The sequence below is a fragment of the Prosopis cineraria genome, unplaced genomic scaffold, assembly GCF_029017545.1.
Source record: "Prosopis cineraria cultivar Desert tree isolate PC_DT_omini unplaced genomic scaffold, ASM2901754v1 PC4, whole genome shotgun sequence".
In the NCBI taxonomy this organism is placed as follows: Eukaryota; Viridiplantae; Streptophyta; class Magnoliopsida; order Fabales; family Fabaceae; genus Prosopis; species Prosopis cineraria.
The window spans coordinates 41,308,003-41,330,004 of NW_026555335.1; the positions used below are offsets into that span (position 1 = coordinate 41,308,003).

The 22,002-nt window shown below is 33.2% G+C and overlaps 1 protein-coding gene across 2 annotated transcripts; it reads right to left on the reverse strand.

Annotated features, from left to right (window-relative positions):
* Nucleotides 1-977: 977 nt before the first annotated feature.
* Nucleotides 978-8,835, reverse strand: LOC129308631 (DDT domain-containing protein DDR4-like). Of its 2 annotated transcripts, XR_008592649.1 has the most exons (13): nt 8,035-8,835; nt 7,818-7,928; nt 6,218-6,304; nt 6,088-6,125; nt 5,925-6,006; nt 5,341-5,447; nt 5,041-5,206; nt 3,625-3,717; nt 3,301-3,424; nt 2,541-2,583; nt 2,193-2,381; nt 1,199-2,120; nt 978-1,113 (listed from the first exon to the last, which is right to left on the reverse strand). XR_008592649.1 is itself a non-coding variant. In XM_054949895.1 (12 exons), exons 1-12 carry the CDS (start codon nt 8,443-8,445, stop codon nt 1,370-1,372), a joined length of 2,202 nt encoding a protein of 733 aa, XP_054805870.1. In that variant the 5' UTR covers nt 8,446-8,835; the 3' UTR covers nt 978-1,369. The 2 variants fall into 2 exon arrangements, 1 of the variants encoding a protein (XP_054805870.1); XM_054949895.1 differs by having other exon boundaries at nt 978-2,120.
* Between the last annotated feature and the right edge of the window lie 13,167 nt (nt 8,836-22,002).

A 22,002-nucleotide genomic window follows, 5' to 3' on the forward strand; every position in this document is an offset into this window, starting at 1 on the left:
CATCTCAATGAGTCATTCCTAACTTCCCTTTTCTTGGTTGAGAAGGGTCCAATCCCAGCTTCTGAAAAAAAAAAAGAGTGAATTGACTAAGCTAACCCTGAGTTCGCAGTCAATTCAGCAACAGGAAAAGCAATTATTCAAAATGATGGCAAAATCAGTGGGAATATTTTACTTAGGATTCAAACTGGGTGGTTTAATTGGAAAAAAACTAAAGGAGTTATTTGCGACCGTAAGGTGTCTAATAAACTTAAAGGAACCTTTTATCGTATTACTATCAGATTGGCTATATTATATAGTGGTAAATGCTGAGTTCTAACGGGACAGTAAGAGCATAAATTTAAAGTAGTAGAGATGAGAATGTTATGATGAATGTATAGACATACACGTAAAGATAAAATTTAAAATGAATACGTACGCAAAAAAATAAAGATAGCACCTATTGAGAAAAAAATGATAAAAAATCATTTGAGATGATTTTGATATGTACAAAGAAGACTGCGGGAGACATTAATGAGAAGAGTGCAACATATAATTGAGCCTTGTTAGTAGAGATAGAGAAAAGCCTAAAAGAATACTCTTGAAAATTGTTAAATGTGATCTCTTAATTAAAATTCCTAAAAGCTTGATAAATGATAGAACACAATGACGTTTTACAATCCATGTGGCCGACACCACCTAGTGGGATAAAAACTTGTTGTTGTTGTAGGGATAATAAAAGTTCTTATAAATTTTATATTATATAAATTAAAAAAGAGAGAGAGACCAAACTCACTCGGGAAAAATTATATATCTCTTTTAACATCACTTGAAATTAATTTTAACCCAAACATGTGTAAAGCGTCTCGACTTCAGCGAGCATAGCACTTCAGAAACAATACTGAAACCATTGGAGCATTAGAAGCAATTGCGTCGTCAAAATGAATGAAGGCTTCAGATTTTACCTGATCAGATCATCGACAAAGCCAATCAAAAGCACGTGCTGATGAACTCGAGCTGATGATTACTACATGGTTCAAGAAAAATAGAATTACATGGCTCGGTGATCCAATAAGCCATATCTCTGAAGTTACAATACTAGTTATAGTACATTGCCAGGATGGAGCTGAATAACACCTAGCAAATTCTCATTGTCATTCATTTTCATTGATCTTTTGAATGTAGGCATACTAAAAATGACCAACTATTCTACACAACTCACCATCATGCTGCTTCAGGTGGAAAATCACGCATCATGGTAGCTGCTCAGATTATGCCTTTGTATGTGATCTGATAGAAACGTTAGGGATTGCAACAAAATTTATAATAATATTTTCATACATGTTTCCTTGATCGGGAAGACTACAATATCTGCGTTCAAGAAGGGGAAGCTTCAGTAATCATTGTTTTCATCTTTCATAACCGAGTTTGGACAGTCTTCAAAACCCGCACAAGGGGCAAGCTCATTTAAATCGAGGAAGTGTCTTTTGTTCATGCCCTCTACATCCTCCTGACTGGGACGGTTTAGATTTTCAGGCGGTGGGTTTTGTTCTCTCTCCTCTACAGGAAAATCAATAGGCTTATCTACGTCTATTTCCTGTACATCCTCTTGCTCTTCATCATCTTCACCAGCATCTGAATCTTCAGTTTCCGTTTCCATCATATATTCCCCGTTCTCATTCTCACTGGGATCTGAATGATCATCTGTGGCATTAGACTTGTTAGGTTTTATAGATTCTGTTTCTGAATCTGACACCACATACTGTCTGTAGTTTATTCGGTTTCGGGTAACCCTTTTACTGCGTCGTAGACCTGATTGAATCTCACCAACAGATTGGAGTTTAGTTTCCCTCCTAGTACGGCCTACCAAAGGCTTGAATTTTCGGGGCTGGCCGCTGTCCTCACTGGTACTCAATGAATATTCCTGATCATCTTCTTCAACATGGTCTTCATCCCACTGATATTCTTCATCTCCTTCAGAGCTACTAGAAACCTTTCTTTGCTTACGTTGCCTGAGATATTCCTCATCATATACAGCTTCTCCAACAATATCATCATCACTGTCAAAGTCTGCCTCATTATCTGAAATTGCTTCAACAAACTCTTTCTCTGAATACCGCATAGGTCTTTGTCTTCGACGGTTGCTGCCATGAAAACAAGTCAATCAATGAAGATCAGATACAAAGGACCAGAACAAATTTACAGAAGAGACAAACCTTCGATCCAATGGTTCAGATTTAAGCTCTTCCTCGTCATCATCAATGTCAGGCGAATTTGGAGATGGCATACCAAAGCTCAGATGTTGAGGGGCATGTGAAGGCCCACTTAATTTACCGTTAGTCAAAGCTTCAGGTTTTTCACCTACTTCTCTCCTGGTTATAGGCTCTGGGGATGGTTGTTTCCGTCTGACAAAGGAGAAAGCAGATAAAGTCATGAATACCAAGTACAGATGTGTATGATTGACTCCCTTCTCCCCCCCAAAAAAAGATAAAAAAAGAACTCAAACATAAACATATGAAAAGCAGCTAGAGGAAGGGTGGAAACGGCTAAGATGAGTTCCATACTTTGTCATCTTAATTGCCTCATTGATGGACCGATCATAATCATCTGCAATGACATTTATGTCAATCCGCCATTAGAATACCTTCATCCCATAAGGTATTTTGTAACAAGATAATTGAATACATCCAAAAAGCCAAAAAAAAAAAAGGTAATCAGGTGGTTATAATTGTCTGAACTATACTATCATTACTTAAATTTGTGTCTTTTGAATTAGTCAACCTGTGCAATGCATGAGGTTGTGACTAGTTTGATATCAATGAAAAAAAAAAATGGAATGCCAATGCATGAAGCTGCCATCATGCTGAAAAAGAATCATACCATTGGTTAAGTCCCAAAGAGAATCACCGCGAAACATTCATCAGATCAGATGGCTTGTGATCCAAAAACAGAAACCTACCATCCGCTAAGTCCCATGAAGAATAGTAACCCCATATTAACAGCCCTCAGGCCCACAGAGAGGAAGAAATGTTTAAATTAAGAACGGCGCAGATTGAATTATCACACCCAAATCTTATGCCACATGCAATAAACAGTATATAAGACCCATACACACCCAAAACAACATATTTACAAAAATTAAGTGTGGTTAAATAAGATAAAAGATAACATGATGCTATTAAAATGGTAAACACTAGGAGAATGACAGGCAACAACTCATAAAGTATAACACCTCTAATACAAGCATCAGCAACCAGTATCATGTACCAATACAATTTTAATGCTGCCACCACTAACAATGGGTTTAAGCTTGCTTGTTCTTACCAAATGTGTAGGTAACAGGTTTCCTACCACGAAGTGACCGCCCAGGACCAATCCCATCAGCAACCAAGAAATTATCAAGAAGAAGAGCTTCTCTTTGTTGCTTTTTCAGCAATCGCTCTTTTTTCTGTTGACATAGCGAATACAAACAGTTTAGTATTAGTTATATGACTAAACACAGATAGAAAGACACTAGAAGGGGCAATGGAGGTAAAGACAGGACAACCCAGGACCCTTCATTGATTCTCAGAATGCCATCGTATTCTCATTTTCTCACCAAAATGAAGATCAGGAAATACATACTTACAAAAATACACAAATGAGTACCTTTTGAACCTTCTCAATCTCAGGAAGCATGTCTATCTTCAACTTTTTCCCTAGCAACATCTCCATTTTGTTTTTGCTAGAGAAAAGCTTATCCTGTGTATAAAGTTGAGCAAATTCAAACAAGATGCAGCTCAATGTAACGTAAAATAAGCTAGATTCCACAATCTTGGGGGTGAAAAAGAGGCATATATACATCCACACACACGCCCCTATAAACAAATATAATCATGCTAAGAGCTTCCTCATCGAAATATTCTAATAATGTTGGTCAAAGATAACCCCATTAAATAATGGTGGAAGCTAAGTTTAATCCAAGGCAGTCAAAGGCAAAAGGCGAGGTACTAGAAAGGTGCTCACTCAAGTAAATCAAAGGGACATAATTAAGGGAAAACATGATATATAGACGTGCGCACAAAAAAATGTGATTTGAAATAACCCTTCACATAAATTTTGGAAACTTTTGAACAAAAACGAGATAAATGTAGTAGCCATGTTACTCAGAAGCTATCAACAAAAGCTAAATTGCACTATTTAAGTTCAAAAATTCTTTTGAAGACATAAAAGAACAATATAAAAGCCTATCACATTAGTTTATGAATCAAAAGTAATATCCTAAAGATGTTTGTGTGAATCAAAAGTAATAACCTCAGAAAGTAATAACTTTTTGGTTCATATTATTGAAGATAGTACAGCATAAGTCAAAAAGCTATTAACCCAAAATCACAAAAAAATGGCTTAGTAAATTTATACTAATGCAGACATTTAAAATGTTTTCCCGCAAAACCATAGTTACTGCCTTGATTTGATTTCAGGATGAAGCTCGTTTGACAAGCTATCAAAATTTCTTACACCCATGAGGATATTCTTTGCAATCATAAAATGATATAATTAAAGGCATTTCACCCCATTAAACACGGCAAAGGGTCATCTGCAAAATTGTCATGTTTCTTGTATTTTGGTCTATTCTATAAAACTAACATAGAATGAGTTGTTCAGTGATAAAGTCAACCTTTTTTTCTCTAATCAAGACTTCAAAAGACTATAATTAATTTTCAGCAGCCAGAAGAAATGGTAATGGAGAATAAAAGAAGATTGAAACAATATCAAACGTAAGCATACTGTGTTTTCTTTTATTAAGTGATTTGAACAATCAGGGTTATCATTTTAATTTTAACTATAAGTAGGGTCCGATTTTCTGATTAAAACATTCTTGTAATTCAAACAAGATATTTAGTTTGAATTTTCTAATAAAATAAAATTTTCTACTTGAACAAAGTTCAATTGGGACTATAAGTAAATTTCAGATTATTCAAATTAACAACAATATCATGTAATTCCACTCAACAATTACTTGAACATACCCACTGTTATTGGGTTACTCAGAAACACAAACATAGACAGGCTTCAATGACTTACAGTGACATCTACAAATTCATCAAAATTAGTAGCAACCGCTTCCCACTGATATGTTGTACTTGAATTGACCTGGGAACCTTTTGATTTCCCTTTCCTCATTTGAATCACTTCAGTTCTCCTTACTTCCCGATACAACCTATGGCCAATTATGGGGTCATCTTCATACCTGCACTAACCAAATGCCAATGAATAAAATCAACAACAAAAAAAGCAAGAAAAGTAGCTTCCAAACATAATATTTTCAAAATTTCAATTGTTGAAACAAAAAACTTCAGATTTTGAAAAGTACTAGTGTATTACCAATAAAAAATTCCATGTGAATCACCCCCAATACGATCTTTACGAAATGATGAAAGTTGAATGCCATGTTTGAGTGAGTTGTCAATATAACTTCGAATATCTTCTTGCTGCAAAATTTCATCCAAGTTTGATCGTTTGTGAAATTGGTTGGTTAGTAAAACAGATAAATAAAGTGGAACAATATCAAGCTACAGTAGCATACGAAATATAACAGTTCACGGAAACCTCAAAATAGTTTGTGATGGGATGCACCTTTCTCACCCCTCCCCAAAAGAAAAGGAAGTCAAATTAAACAAAGATTACCGATCCTCCAAAAATAAATATTAATGCAACTATGTGAAGCATACTCTGCTTGATGTGAAAAAAATAGGGGGCAGGACAAAATAAGCTTAAATTGAGATAAAAGAGGACAATGCCATGCATAGGACAAAATGGAACTCAATTCTGTGCTCAATGGACGGTCCTGCATGATAACTAAACAGGATTCAAGCTCATACTGAGCAGTGCCCTGAACTTCAAAGTCCACCAATTTGAGATAAAAAGGTATAAGATATAGACCCAAGACAAATTAACAATAATAGTACCTCAACACGAATGTCACATAATGCCTTTAAGATGACCACACGAACCCCAGGATCAAGTGATTTGTATGCCTCAATTTCCAGCCTGTCATGCTAGCATAATCTGAGGCTTTGGATAACATGTAGATTAACATAATAAATTATTTGATATAGGAGCCCTGCTTACCCATGTGAAGCAACAATAGGAAGTTCTCCATTTGCAACCTGCGTTTAAATCCCGACCCTTGTATCAGCTCTCAAACCACAGAATTCACATTATTCTCTAATATCAGCTAGCTGAAAAGTTATATCATTACCCAATGCCACCAATCTCTCAATTTTCTGCATAATATGGTTATCCAGGTATCACGTGTGAGTGCCATTCGTGTAATGGGAGGGATTGCCTATCAAAAGATTTAATAGATTATTGACGTTACAAATAGACAAGCTGCATTTTTGCAAACATGCATAGTTGTGAAGTGGAAAGCATACATTTTCTAGTGCCATGAAGTCATAAACATTGAGACAGGGAGTCAATGACACTATGTATTAAAAACTCACAAGAAAAGACAACTCCAAACACTCTTGCAAAATTTGGAACTGCAAGAAGTAAAATCAATAGCATTTAACAGAGTTACCTTACTCTCCCCCTCTACATGTCTATATATCACCCCCTCAATCTAGCTACCTATCCACTTACTAGTGACATCTGCAAGATTAAAGTTGATACAATACTCAACCAAACAACTAGCTGTATAGCAGTTCAAGTATCACCACTGCTTTGATTATGATGTGACATTAATAGATGTGCGCGAAGTTATTTAGGGGGTGTGGTAGTTAGTAGACATTGGCCTATAGTGGTCTATATGAGGGTACGGGTAGTTGATTGCAAAGTTAGGTTTGATCACTATAATTGGATTCCTCATTCTATCTCAAATTCTCTCACCTCTGTCTCTCTTTTTTCTCCTCCTCTAACTACCTCTCTACTCTCCCTTCTTCCTCTTCTTCTAACTATACAGTAATCTTTATCATTACAGAATAGCTCGACTTTGTATCTAACCCATTAAAACATGGATCATACGCTATCCTACCTCCAAGTAATCACTGACTTATTTCAGTATTGAAATTTTTCAATGCATGGTACTTTGCACACTCTTTCAATCTGTCATAGAGCGATAGTTTAAGACTTCAACTCTTCAAGTCAGAAAATTAGCACTTTTGCAGTACGAATCAGGTAACAAAATAGTGTCCCAAAAACTTCAGTTCTTTTTCCACGTTGACCTTTCCTTTTGGTAAATTTATTAATAAAGACTATTAACCCTTCCTATAAACTCTCCAGCATTGAAATACACATTATTGTCTTGGAAGAAAGATTGATTGCCTATGAAACTAAATTGCATTCAGAATATTAAGATGCTTCAGCCAAGCTTTGGGTGTCCCTCAAGTTTCTCACATGGGCATGACCCATTGACATAAAAATTTACCCAAGTTTTCATTTTTGCAATAAAAATATTCCCAGAACACATGGCAAGTATTCATGTTCATGTTACCATTTAAGTTAGATAAGAGCATATGTCTGGCTAAGTCATTATATATTCTTAGAGACATCACATCTTCCTATGAGCTTATGTTTGTTCCATCTCATAGTTTAGCGATCAACTAAACCAGCATCAAACAATAATTTAAAGTGACAGGTACAAGGTTATATAATGCAAAATTAGTAAGTTTAACATAAAACAGAAGGAGACTCTGATGGAATGTTTATCATACTTCAGAGAAGTAAACGTGGTGGGGGGGGGGAGTATTAAACTAGCATAATCGTTACAGGTTAGAACCTCAATTACTAAAGGAAATATGTAATACAGTTAAAAGAAACCAGAAGAATTGACCCACAGTCCCAAAAACTAAAGCAACAACCTTTAGCAGGGGCATATGTATATCACTCAATGTGTCATTGGGGTTAAGGAGAGCCGTCTCAAACTCTTCGGCTGAGAATTCTGCTGAGATATTCAAAAGAGGTCTAAATACCTGCAACAGCAGGCAATGCAAATACGTGAGCTCCAAATCATTGCATACATAATCACAACGTCCATCAACGCAAGTCAATAGCAAAGATCACAGCTTTCCAGCTCACATGCAAGAAATTGAGTATGGAAGCTAACTCCCACATAGACCTCAGGTTCCACCGAGGCAACTGCGAAGGTGATGGTGGTTCCACAAGCGGTGTTACAATCCTGCTACATTGCTGCTGTTGCTCCGGCGAGTCCTCCGGCAGCCGCTGCTCCTTCTTCGAACCTTTGAGTCGCCGGTCTGTCGCCGGCTGCGTTTGAGAGTAGAGACGAGAAGAAGCTCGAATGGTGCACGCGCGAGACGGGCGGTTGCTTCTGGTAGTGGTGGGAGCGGCGGCGGTTTCCTCCTTGGACGTTGGAACGACGTCGTTGTGGGAATCAGATATAGGGCCTTGAGAATTGGGTTCAGGCGAGGGTCCGTTAGAGGGTTCGATAGAAACAAGAGGAGGAGAAGGAGATCCTTGGGACATGGTCATACAGATCAAAACTCAAAAGGGTTTAGGGATGGTCATGGCGGGATTCTATGTTGGGAGGATCATGGGGCAGCCAGGAAGCATCGGAGTGAGAAATAAAAGTAAGGGGATTTTGTTGGAAATAAAAATAAAAATAAAACAGAGAGAAACCCTTTTTATTCAACGTATATAATGTAGAAAATAAATTAAAACCGTGGCTTCTGAAGAGCCAAAAGATGAAATTTGAAGCCCTCACGGTCTTGACAGAGAAATGAACGTACTTATGTTAAGTGACTGCAAATAGGAACAGAGACGTGTTAAAAGAGTGGGTAGAGATTAGAAAAAGATGAACAGTGTCGGTTCAATTGTTGCGATTTTGATTTGATTTCGCTTTGCTTCCTTGGTTGGAACTGATTGTGTATTTCTTCCGAGGTACAGGGTGAAAGTTTGCCAAGGCAAGACGCAATCATATACTGAGCCACTGAGTTATAGCATGAAGTATCCCGAGGTACATTTTTTATCCCCAAAAAAAAAGAGAATATTCCTTTAATTTTCACGAACCAGAGAATTGTTTCTACGATATTAATAATCATGATCCGTTTTCGAAGTCTTGTTTTCTTTATATGGATGAAAACATAAACTACATATGACCTTGTGTAACAACGGCGTGAAATCCAGGGAATTAGCTGAGTAAACATATGGTTTACAAAAGATTTTGAGTCTGTTTACCTAGAATTCAAAATGAAATATTTCTCTTAATATTAAACTTGATTCATCTAAACAAATTTGTCATTCACTTGTCTTGTTTTTGCTGTTATTGATTACGTTTTTGAAGTTGATGAGTAAAACAAATAGATACTTGATCTCGAAATTTTATAGAAGCATATTTGATATTTGGAAAGTGCTATCCAAACTCACCAAAAATTTTACTTCCAAGACTCTTTCACCATCCACCTCCATGCTAATTCAATTATTCGTAACAGTGTAAAAGCGATTTTATAACTTTTAAAATAAAGTTGCTACATTATTTTGGTTAAAAGACGGTATTAACAAGATCCAAAAAATTCCCCGCCAAAAAAAAAAAAAATCCAACAAATTGACGAATAGTTGGGATTAACTTTTAGATTAGCTACAGTATGTAACTAGTGAACTGACAAAAATACCCTCACCAAGTTGCCACTTCAACCTAGTATACGTACAATATACAGCTTTTTCCGGACAAAAGCACCCCGAGTTGATGTGGACATGCTTTCTAAGGGGCTAGAAAATTGAGGCATCTGTCACTAACTTGGTAGGATTTAAGCTCCTTGCTTGGAGTGATTGGGGCAAAGCTTCTACCCTACCCATCAGCAAAATATGCTCTGATGAAGTTTTTCCTCTAATCTTAACTATAAACGTGACTTCTTTATTTGAAGTATAACTAGCCATAACCCTGTGCACAGGTTGGCTAATTCAAGAGACGCTTATAAATCACCATAGTATGTAATATGTGAGGAAAAAGATTGAAGTATAGTTTAATAAAAGCTACTGTCTTGATACACATTAATTTATGTAATGTGAAAAAGTTGTTTAAGCAAAAAAAGTTTATTATTGTTACCTCCTAATTATTTATTTGTAATTATTTTAACTCTTATAATTTATCCTTAATTCATATTTCATGCAAAATACCTCACTTCTTATTGTTCCATTATTTGACAGAAGCCATGTGATGTCCTATAAAAAATTATTTATTTAAAATGATTTTTTGCGTCCCTTTGATACAAAGGAGAATTGTTTGGTAAGGAAAAATTGATAGTAAACAAAATCACTTTTGATCTTATGCTACTTTGCATGGGGTTTGAAATAAATTACATTTTTATGACTCACGGTTAATTTGGGAAAATTTTTATATTTCAATATTATATACTCCTTTTGATTCTAAATATAGAACTAAGAAGTTATATAACTAATTTAGAAAGAAAAAAGTGAAATTAATTAATTATATTTTAAAAGAATGTGTGTTGGTTTTTATTAAAATATCTCTTTAATAATTTATATTGGAATACTAATTTTATTAATCATTTAAACAAAATAGATAATATAGAGGTATGATTGGTGAAATTAAACTTCGTGTTGTTTTGTTATCAGTCACTAATGATGCCAGTGTGTATCTAATCCGGGATGTTTCTCTTATTGACCTGACTTTCTTACTATAGGGACTATATTCCCACAACATCATATTGTTTGTTCAATTAGCTTTGATTATTGCTGGATCCAGAAGCATACATTGGATTACATTTATTTACTGTCTTTTTTTCTTTTTTGGTTCTGGTGATTAATATTCAAATCATATTGTTATATTCACTACCGATTGGAAGGTTATGTAATTTGAAAGGAAGTAGGCTCAGGGAATTGCATATTGAGGATTAAGCATGGAGTAAAAACTTAATTTTAAGATTTAATTTACGAAGCTACTATCAAACAAGATCAATTAAGTGTAATATTATGATAACATAGGTACATCGTTAGGAATAAATTAGCAAATGTTTTATTGAACTTTATACGAGTCCTGTTGCATGTTTTAATTAATCTGAATATCTCTTTGCTTTGGTTATTCAGGTTAGGTGGCTCACTTCTGATTGATGGGATTTTGTTGATAATTTGAAATTTTTGTTTAAATTATTCTCATTTCTAAATTTGGAAGAAGCCTCTTAGTTTTTAGAACATTCGAAATATGTTTGTTATATTCTTTACTGGACGATACAAGAATGAAGGTTATAAAATGATTGTTAATTCTGCTCATTAGTTGCTGTTCCACTTCACAATTTTCACTTTTCTGTTTCCTATTCTAACCGGTTGATCTATCCCATGATTTTTTTAACTCAATTTCTTTTTAACCAATTTTCACTTTAAAATGTTGTTGTTGTTGTTGCAGCTGCTGCTGCAGCAGCAGCAGCATGGCCTAGCTACATAAACCATCTTTTATTCCTTTAATTTAGCAGTGTGTGGAGATATGCAAGGGAAAGCTTTATGGTTCTTTAAGCACTATGATTACATTGCTTCATGTATTACATATATGATCTTCAAGCATTGAACTTTATAGGATAATTCATTGTTGAGTCTTGATATATTCTCAAATTTGGCTTTTTCTCTGCTAAAGCATACTGCTGTAGCTGTTTAAACCCTTTATTTTGTTCTTGGCATGCAATTTTAGATGTTTGAAGTTGGCAAATGCATCTAAGAAACGTTCTTGCCATGTCTACATTTAGCTTTTTTCCCGATGATCTCTATTGTTTTTGTTACTTTATTTGTTTTTTGCTTGATTCTGTTACCTTTCCTAACTTCCAAGCCTAATAGGTTGATGGAATGTTTGACATTTTAGTATGATCATGCTGATAGTAAGAATTAATCTGCATATTCTGATATATGAATTTTCAATTCATTCTTTCTTTTAATGCAAGTAATCTTACCCTCTCTCTTGTTGAAGATATGGAACGACTATAAACAAGATCAATACTTAGCTTTTTGTACTATTTCATGATGACATGCTTTACATTAAACAAAATTAAATAACTTTGCTCCTTCAAAGTGTTTCATTATTAAAATCTTTCAATATGTGATCTTATATGTCTTATTTAAATCTTTCAACAATTCTCCCCATTCCCCCCCCCTCTTTAATTTTTGTTTCGTGCGTTGATTGAAATGGTAGGTTATTATTTGCCTTGTGAACATTAAAGCTTCTTATGCTTGTTGCTTTTATTAGGAGAATGGGATAGCAATAACCAAACTCTTGATTAATTAACGTTATTCAACAATCAAAGTTTTGGATTGCTCATTGTTATGTTATGCACATAGTATCTCATTGATTTTTAAGCTAATGACACATATGTAAGCATTATACACTTAATTAGTTTTGAACTATTTCTTGATTTTATATCCTTCTTTAATGAATTTTGACATGCTTTTTGTATTTTATAGATAATCTTTTTAACTTATGTTTAATGTAACACTCATTTAAAAACATTTTTTCTTAAATTATTATCATAAAAACATTCAAGATAAAACATTGGGATCCCAAAGATATACAAACAAATGGACCTAAGACAATCAAAGTTTCAAATTATCTTTATATAAAAGTCAAATGACATAAAAATTATTTGAAAAATATTTTGATATTATATAGGGGCTTAACACATATTTTAACTTCCATTCAATTTAGATCCTCAAAATGTAACCAAATTAAATATAGATATTTTTAAAAGAATAATCAAATCACTTAAAAGTTATTTAGCTTCAAGTAAATATTAAAATTCTCCTAAATTATGGCAAAATAATAAACAAATGACATGTGTAAAGCCATCAAACAAAAGCCCATAGGCTCAGTTCTCCAACACCTTTCCTTCTATCATACCAATATCCTCACCTAAAAAAATATAAGAGATAACATGTGAGATCAAACGTCTCAGTAACAATGAAAATTTTAAATACATTATCAAACTAGTTTAAAATCTTATTTCGCAATATTTATTTATGCACATAATATTTTTTGTAATACTATGTCACAAATAAATTTACAAATTAGGAAATACCATTTTTACAAACCAAAAGTATATTAAAAAAATTATACAACAACTAATGTCATTCTTGACCTTCCCTTATGCCTCTCATCCATCCCATCGTGCTAGCTAGAGTCTAGCTTGGTAATATATCCAACCAAAAGTGCTTGCCTACAAGGCTATATTCCCTTCCTTAAAAGGAGGTACCCAATATCTCACAACCCCAAACTAGAAGAAAGGGCCTTTCATAAGAAATGCCAACCACGGTATCCTTAGTGGTGATTTATCATGTGGCCAAAATAATAAAATCATATCCTCCTTTAAATTTCATACAATCCAATCACATTCATGATGTTCCAAAACACACGAGCATACTTGAACAAAGTAAAACATATTGCTTATAGTATTTCAATTATTAGAAAGTATGCTCAAAAGGATTTGAGTACTCATAAATAACCATTTACACAATACAATGCATTAAATAATATATACAAGCATGCTTAAAAAGAAACAAAAATAATATATAAGTTTAAACCCTAGCCAAACATGCTAGTTAGTTTCAGAGATATATTTTTAATTCAAGATAAGTCAAACAAGCCTCTTAATGGGCACAATATATTTTTTTTAATACAAAAGCCACGACAAACCTTGCAAAAAGATTAAGTCCTAGTCATATCTAAAGTCAGAAGGCTTTTACAATTATTCGGTGGTTCATTTAAGATCAAAATATTAAAGTTCTTTAAATAAGATCTATGGCTCAGAAATTAGTGTAACTATTTGCTTGTCTATACATGTGATCAAATGTAATCATCCAATCTCTCATGATGAAGTAGGCACAATATTCTCAAAACACTCATACATACACATACACAATAATAATATAACATACAAAGTTTCCCAATATGAAAGGAATATTCATTATTACCTCATTTTCAAGTTAAAATTATGCATTCATAACGTTCACATAACCATCAACACAAACACTAGTCTATAAAAATTAATAACGATAACTATAATTATCTAATAAATTTCAATAATTTATTTTATCCAAAAATTAACTCTAACCATACCCAACATTCTCTATTTAATCTCTAAATTATTTTATCTTTTATCTTAAATTAATTTCTATAAACTTTTGTCTATTTTTTACCTCCATAAATTTAATAAAAACCTCAAATTCAAAATTTTCCCAAAAGATTCAAACTCTATCTTTTAAGTTTATCCCAAATATATTCAATTCTAATCCTCTAATTTAGTTAATTTATAAAGAAATTTAAATTTTAGAAATTTTTTTTAACTTATTAGATCATAACTAAATCATTATTTATTAATAGTAAGTCTTTCAGAACATTAAAAACTATTCTAAAGCCTTTAAAATTAATTACTTAGGCAAAACTAACATATACGAGGATTAGAACTGAAAGGCGCCCAAACGAAACTCCCACGGCATCTCCTTTCAACTCGATCTGTCTCTCACGCTCTCATAGCTCCGCAAATAGGGAAAAATTAACGCCTCGCATAAATGAAAGGCAGGGGTATTATAAATAGTTAAATACCTAATGCCATGCCTAATGAAATAGTGGGCTTGGGCCTTAGTATTTCATTTTCCTTGTATTATATTATTATTATTATTATTCTTTTATAAATATTATAAAACTATTTATTTAAGTGTGTGTATTAAAATTTTCTCCAGACTACTAATTTAAAATTTAGGCTAAAAATAAAATAATTTTTTAATTAATTAACTAATTTTAATATGGTAAACTGAAAAACTTATCTTAATCATTGTCTATCTTTAATCTCATATAGACATATATTCTTATAAACTTTCTCTTTTTCTAAATATCTTTTAATTCCTTTTTTAAGTACATTATCTTTTCTTGAATAATTACATGTTAAATTTTAATTATCATAAAATCTCATCCCAATGTTACTTAAATCTTAAAAATAAAAATTGAGATGTTACATTTAGTATTTGCTTTGATATAGAAAGTAAAACTGTGAATATTAGAAAGGGTAAAATTCCTTGCCAAAAGAAAATACTTGAAAATTAAGATGTTTATGATCTAATTATGATTGTATCTCATACTATGTACACTTAAGTGGAAAATGCAAGCAATTAGCCCTTTCTTCTTTATAGACTATTTCCTAAGTATGATCAATAAAGATCAAACTCCACTAAAAACTTTAGCCTCAAAATCTATCCAATGTAATTATACAACACTTACTATAATCCTTCTTCTAATAATTATAGAAAGTAAATATTTTAAAATAGTTTGGGGTCCTGAAAATTTCTTGAAAACTATTAAAAATCATTCAAAAGTAGGTATCATAGTTCAACAGAAGCATACATATTGCATATGTAACATATAATAAAATCACAAGGCCAAAACAATAGTTTTATGTGATTTGAGCTATATGTCACAACATGTGGTACAGAATTACAAACCCTCGCTTTGTGCCATGTGATGTGGCACACATATCAGTTTCCACTGTCAAAACAACTCAACTAATGTGAATTTCCAATGTGCACCATTTTTACATACAGTGTTTGATTTGAGTGATTTAAGCGCCTACATGAAACTTATTTGACTAGTTAACTAATAACATATGTTTCATTTTAATATGATGTTTCATTTAAAAATTAGACACTCAGATGCAAAATGACCACTTTATGTTATTTTCACCCACTTAAGCATCCTAAATCTCAACCATGTGTCATTAGCTACCTTTAAGGGCTTGGCCACATCCAATAGGATATTTTTGCACCTGATTAAATAATCACACCATCAAAATCATATGTATACACTTAGTTTTCCTTTTTCATATCAAGGGCCATTTTAACACTTTCATGTATATAAACTTCTTTGGCCAAATTTCACACAGCTATCACTTTTATGAAACAATCATGCACTTATATTAGTATCTTAGCCTTTCTTATCACAATTTACATTATTTCACACATTTTCATAAAATAAGGCTAAGATACACATGCAATCTTCTCACAAGTGCACCCCAAAACTTGATAATGCTATGGCAACTTATATAATTAATATTTATAACATAGGACTTTCATTACACAAACTCCAAAAGCTTGGCTGTAGCACCATTATGCTTGGCCCGAATCTTCCCCCTTTCCTTTCTCACTATTAGTACCTGTAAAAATGGTAATTATGGAATGAGATAAACATTTCAGTAATCAAAGTAATTCATATTTATTTATTAGCAAGAATAACCACAAATAAGTAAAACAAACATATATAGATCCATGATCTTATCTATTTCATAAACCATTTTTGCACTTTAGCATCATTATCCTATTCATTTAATTCTCCATATCACCTTAATTGAATCCATAAACCCCACTGGGCTAATCATACTCTTATTGATTTGAGCACACCTTCAGTGGTAGAATGATTAGGCCAAAGGTATTCTATCCTACTTTGAAACTATGGATTCCCCTTATTACACATACGATTGGGGTGTTGTTACTCTAACACCCTATCTCACAGATGTTAAAGAGCATAAATCTCTAATACTACACCAGTATGGGCACTAAGGAGAAAGTCTCCAACACTGTACCTATATAAGCACTAAGTGTAACATTCTAAGTTTTCAATCTAAGAATTATCAATATTTTTAAAGGTATCTTGATCAATTAGATAAATTATTGATTAATAACATTTATAAGAGACTAATATAGTTTTTGAATCTTTGAATAGCCTTAGAAGAAGGCTAGGTCAATATTCGAGCAAGCCATGGCATGGAGGGAAGTTTAAATTTATGGTAGGGCTTTTTGTGCCATGCACCGTGGCAGATGAGTCAATGTACCGCGATGCATGTGCAAAATCTACACTCATCAAATTTGCAAACCAGACTAAAAATCAGAAAAAAGGAAAGGGTAAATGCGAGAGGAGCGCTAAAGGGAGCTTATGGTCTGCTAGAGCATGACCTTAGGACTACTTTAGAAGTATTTGAAGCAAGATTTAGCTTTAGATAAGCTTCCTTTACTTCTTTCACTGATGATTTAGGGATTTTGGGGCTTTGATTTCGTGTTTTCTTGAGTAATGGTTGAACCTATTACTTTAATTAAGGTCTTGGAAAGTTAATCAAGCCTTTAAACCTATATTTATGGATTTTATAAAGATTTAGAGTTGTTGGTTAGGGTTTGAATGAACTCTGTGTAGAAATTGGATGATTAAAAGCAATATAGATAATGTAATGATGGTGTTTATGTGTTGGGATGTTAAATAGTATTAATGTAGCATGTTGGAAGGATTGTTGAGGCTAAATTAAGGTTTTAAGTATAATGGATACCCTTAATTATACTATTAAGTAGGGTAACTAGTGAGAGGATTTGACAATTAAGGGTTTAATTATATAGATTAACCTTTGATCGAGCATTATGGTGTTAATAGACGCGTGTGGAGCTGTTAGTTGACCACAATAATCCTTTTAGTGACAAAAGGGTTGACGTAATCAGATTGTCTAATCTCTCTTTTTGTGTGTTTGGATCGTAGTGTGTTCGATTCAGAACTTATATTTTGGTTTAATATTAGCCTATTAATAATATGAAATTATGATTGTAAAGTTATGTGAAGTGTAATGAAAACTTGTTCTAATGCATTTGTATTTGAAAAGCTAAATGCTATTTTTATGTATAATTACTTGCAAAATTCTATGGTTTAAGTGAAAATGAGAAATTGTAATAAATGATATGTTATAGATATGTGTTGGATGTATTAAGCATGTTTGACATAATCACTATGAGAGGGGAGGAGTTCACCCTAAGGTGTTGTCAGGACATTGTTTAAAAATTCATATAGTACACTGGCACTGTGAAGGCCCCAGTACTTAGTATTATATTGCTTCGAAGTCTCAGTTATAAAATCTCACTATACTAAACATCATTAACTAATAAAACTTATGGTAATTAAAAGACTAATGCATAAAGGTGATTACTAAGTTTTAGTTCAAAATTAAGGGATCCTAAGTTTTCTTAATCAAAATAAATTTAAATCAATCATAATATCATATATCAGAGTAAAAATAAGTTGCAGAAGTATGGATACCTTAGAGGAGTGAAAGAAATAAAAAATAGTTGAAAAACAACTTGTTTGCTATGAGACAAGGCAATGAGCCACGGCTCGTGCATGTTGCGCTGTGGCATACTGCTCTTTGTGACATGCACCATGGCATGTTGCACAAAAATATTAGTAGATTCTGCTGTCATTTGATAGCAAAATTGGAAAACTTCTGACGTGTTTGGATACTCCGTCTGATGTTCGAATGACATGACCTAAGTGTCTACAAAAAGCTTATTTCATAAACTAGCTAATGATATAGGTTTCACCTCCAAAATAAGTCACACTAGGAGGTTGAACACCCAAATACATTTTGACCACTTTATACAACTTTCACACAAAAAGGGTGTCCAAAACCCACAACAAGTACCAAAAGCTATTCCTAACACCTGGACCATGTCCATTAGACTAGGACGATTGGCACAACATGTCATTCTCACTTAATTAACAACATAACACAAAATCACTCATCAACCCCTTTTCACCAAAAATAGAAGGGGGAGGTAATTTTCTTTGCATTACATCAAATCAATCAAATCATGTTCAAAACATCAATTTTATACTTGTATTAGTATTTTGAATCTATCAACATATATATATCATCATACACAAACACTCAGGGCCCAAAATATAACTCAAACATTTGCAACAATAAAATAGTATAAGTACAATGGTATGCAACTTAGAATTGACAATCATATTCTATTACACAAAATAAATAGAAGAGGCATACTAAAGGAATACACAAATTCCTAGGCCTTAGTAGCTTTGTCCCTCTCAACACCAGAGTTAGAACCTGAAAAGTGTTAAAGAAGAGGGGTGAGTCCAGCCACTCAGTAACTAAGGTAAAATCTACCCTATGCAGTTATATATCAATTGTAAATCAAATACATGTATATACATGTATATGAAACCAAGTACTTAAAACATGTTTTAACACATATCATAACTTATTAATCTAATTAACACATTTTATCTTGCACATGTTGAGTACATAATCACAAAATACTTAAACATATGACCATGACCTGATCTATCACACACCTTGCCATAATTCAAAACATGTGACACGTTATAAGTTTACATAGGTAATGATCAACCAACCTTATACCCTTCTTATTTTTCAGGATAAAATTATGGGTTATAACGCTGAGTAGGGCTCCATCCATGTGACTGTACTACCCAAGCTCACCAATCGTGAGGTGTGACCTGGCCAAAAATCATATGACTCACTCTCAAATGACAGCTTCTTCCAATCTCGAATCTCTAGGGTGTCTCATATATTAAGCTATTCTCCTTGTTGAATTGGTGAAAAAAGTTAGGTTCTAATCCTTTGACAAACTATAGAACAGTCTCTTGACAAATTGTGAGACAATGCTATACCCCTGTGTACTAAAGTGTAGTCTAAATATCATATGAATTTTTCTCTACTCTCAATCCCTAAGCGAACTCTCGCTCATTGATCATGCCATAAATGATGCTCACTCATTTTCACATTTTCATTTATTCATTATCATAATAATCATATTAGGCTTATGACTGTCCGCTATCCAAGTGAGCATCAAGTTTCATTTCTCTTATAGGATATAAACATAGCATTTTCAATCTCAATTACTTATCTTTATCAAGACCATTATCCACTACTCATTCAAACACATTATAAACATAAAATTCACTCTCGAATATTGCTTTTACAAATTGAAACTCATTTTGCAATCTCTTTAGCATGTTTAATGCATATCAAAGTGTTTAGATAAATATAAGGTTTTCACTACATGATATACTCATTCACAAGTCAAAATTTACATGTTTAACACACAATTCACTTCATATTACAATTAATGAATAACTACATAAAATAGGATTCCTCCAGTTACCTTAAACCTTTAAGAGGTTAAAGATTTACCCCTTAATATAATAGCTTCCAAACTTGAATTCCCAAGCCAAATAGGTGTCAAAGAGCTTAATTTCTAATTTAACAAGTTGTTCTCCATTAATATTGCCAAACTCAAGCACGCAACTTACATTTCTCCACTTCTAACTCAATGCCCACTTTGTATGAGTTTGAGCTTATCCATTAGATTTATTAACTATCGTTAATCCCTATTAGCATTATGAGTCATTAAATTCTCATTAATAGCATCACATTCTTCCAACAATCCATATTAATGTAAATTTTTGAATATTTATTTTGCTCAACAATCTAAGACACTAAAATTTATTATACCTAAGTTTAGATACTCAAATTTACTCCTATTAACTCTATTTGAGCCAATACATTTGAACCCATAACCTATATGAATCAAAAATCATCTTTCGTTATCAAACTCTAACCATAATTTTTATAATGTGGAAGAAAATGGAAGATTAAGAAGTGTAATACTTACCTTGGGTGTTTGTAACTTTTAAAACAATCCTAATGTTGTTCAAGAACAAACCCTAATAGAGCTTAATGCACCTCTTTCATTTTCTCCTTCTTTCTCTCTATTTTTGTCTTAGTTTCGTGACTGATAAATTACAGAAAATGACCATACACTACAGCGCATGACACAAAGCGATCTCTATTCTACATATGAAGTATCTGTGTACTGTAGTGGATGCACTACATGCCATATCGTGTGGCACAGTAATACCATATCTCTATTTTCTTCTCTTTTCAATGCTCGGGTGGTCTGACTTGATACCAGACCCACTATTAGGGCTGAAACACAATCAAAAATGATTATTAGACCTCCTTGGCTATACACCACTACAATTTACTTAATTATCCTAATTAAGCTTAGGAAATTAAGGGATTAATAATTGAGATGTTACACTAGTACTACAAGTGGTAGATTGGGCATCAACATCCCTAATAATTATGGATAGGGGGAACTTATGGTCTATAATGGGTTAAGGTGCTCTTAGCCAGGGCTACCTCCTACTAATGGTGAGCTTGGGCTAGTCTAATTATATGGACATAGTCCTATTAAATTGTCAGTCCATAAATTTAGTTAGAAAACATAAGGAGCGTATAAGGTGATGTATTAACCATGTAAATCATTCTATAACCATATGTGTAGATTTATGAGATATTATATGATTTACCATACCACTTTACATACACCAACTATTCTCACACACGAGTAGTTGATTGGACTATTTGGTTATTGAGTCTTTGACTCACCTTATGTTTATATTTTACAGGTGAATGCTCTGATAGGGGCAAAGGAAAGAAAGATGCAACCAAGCATCGAGACGACTAGCTTTAAGTTGTATAGTCTTTTCACTTATTTTAATTTGTAATGAATGGTTGAACGTATATGCCAACTTAGGACACACACACACACACACACACACAATTTTGTGATGTAATTGCATGAATTTTGTTGTGAATTGTTGGTATCTCGACTTAAAATTGTTGTATCTATGTTGTAATGGCTGTGAGAGGTTAAGATACCAGTGCAAGTATTAGTTTTGTATTGATTTATGTGTTTAATTAGCTATTAGATTGTTTATGAAAAATTGTTACCTCTTATGAAATTTATGTTAAAAATAGGGTTTTGGTGGCTAATTCTTGTCTGAACTATTATAATTGTAATTTAAATGCTTGAATAGTTTTTTGTGATCCATTTTTAGGTCAAGTGGTTTCATGGCTATTGGTATTTGGTTTGGGAGTTTGGGGCACCTTGGTAGTGTTTTTGAAAGAAAATGGGCCATTTTAGGTTCAAGTATTCAAATCTCACTTGACTTAGTGTTTAGCTATGGGACTGGTGTCAATAGTTAGATGGCTCTAAGAGTTATATGTGGACGCTTGAATCACTTGAATCGAATGTTGAGCAGCAAAATGATGCACTTTGAAATTTGGTCTAGAAAGCTCTCATGACAGCAGTTTGCTATGATGATAGTGGTTGGGCACCATAGTGTGAGGCACAGAGATAGGGTGTTTCCCTTTGTGCCATTTGTTGTGGCGGACAATACAC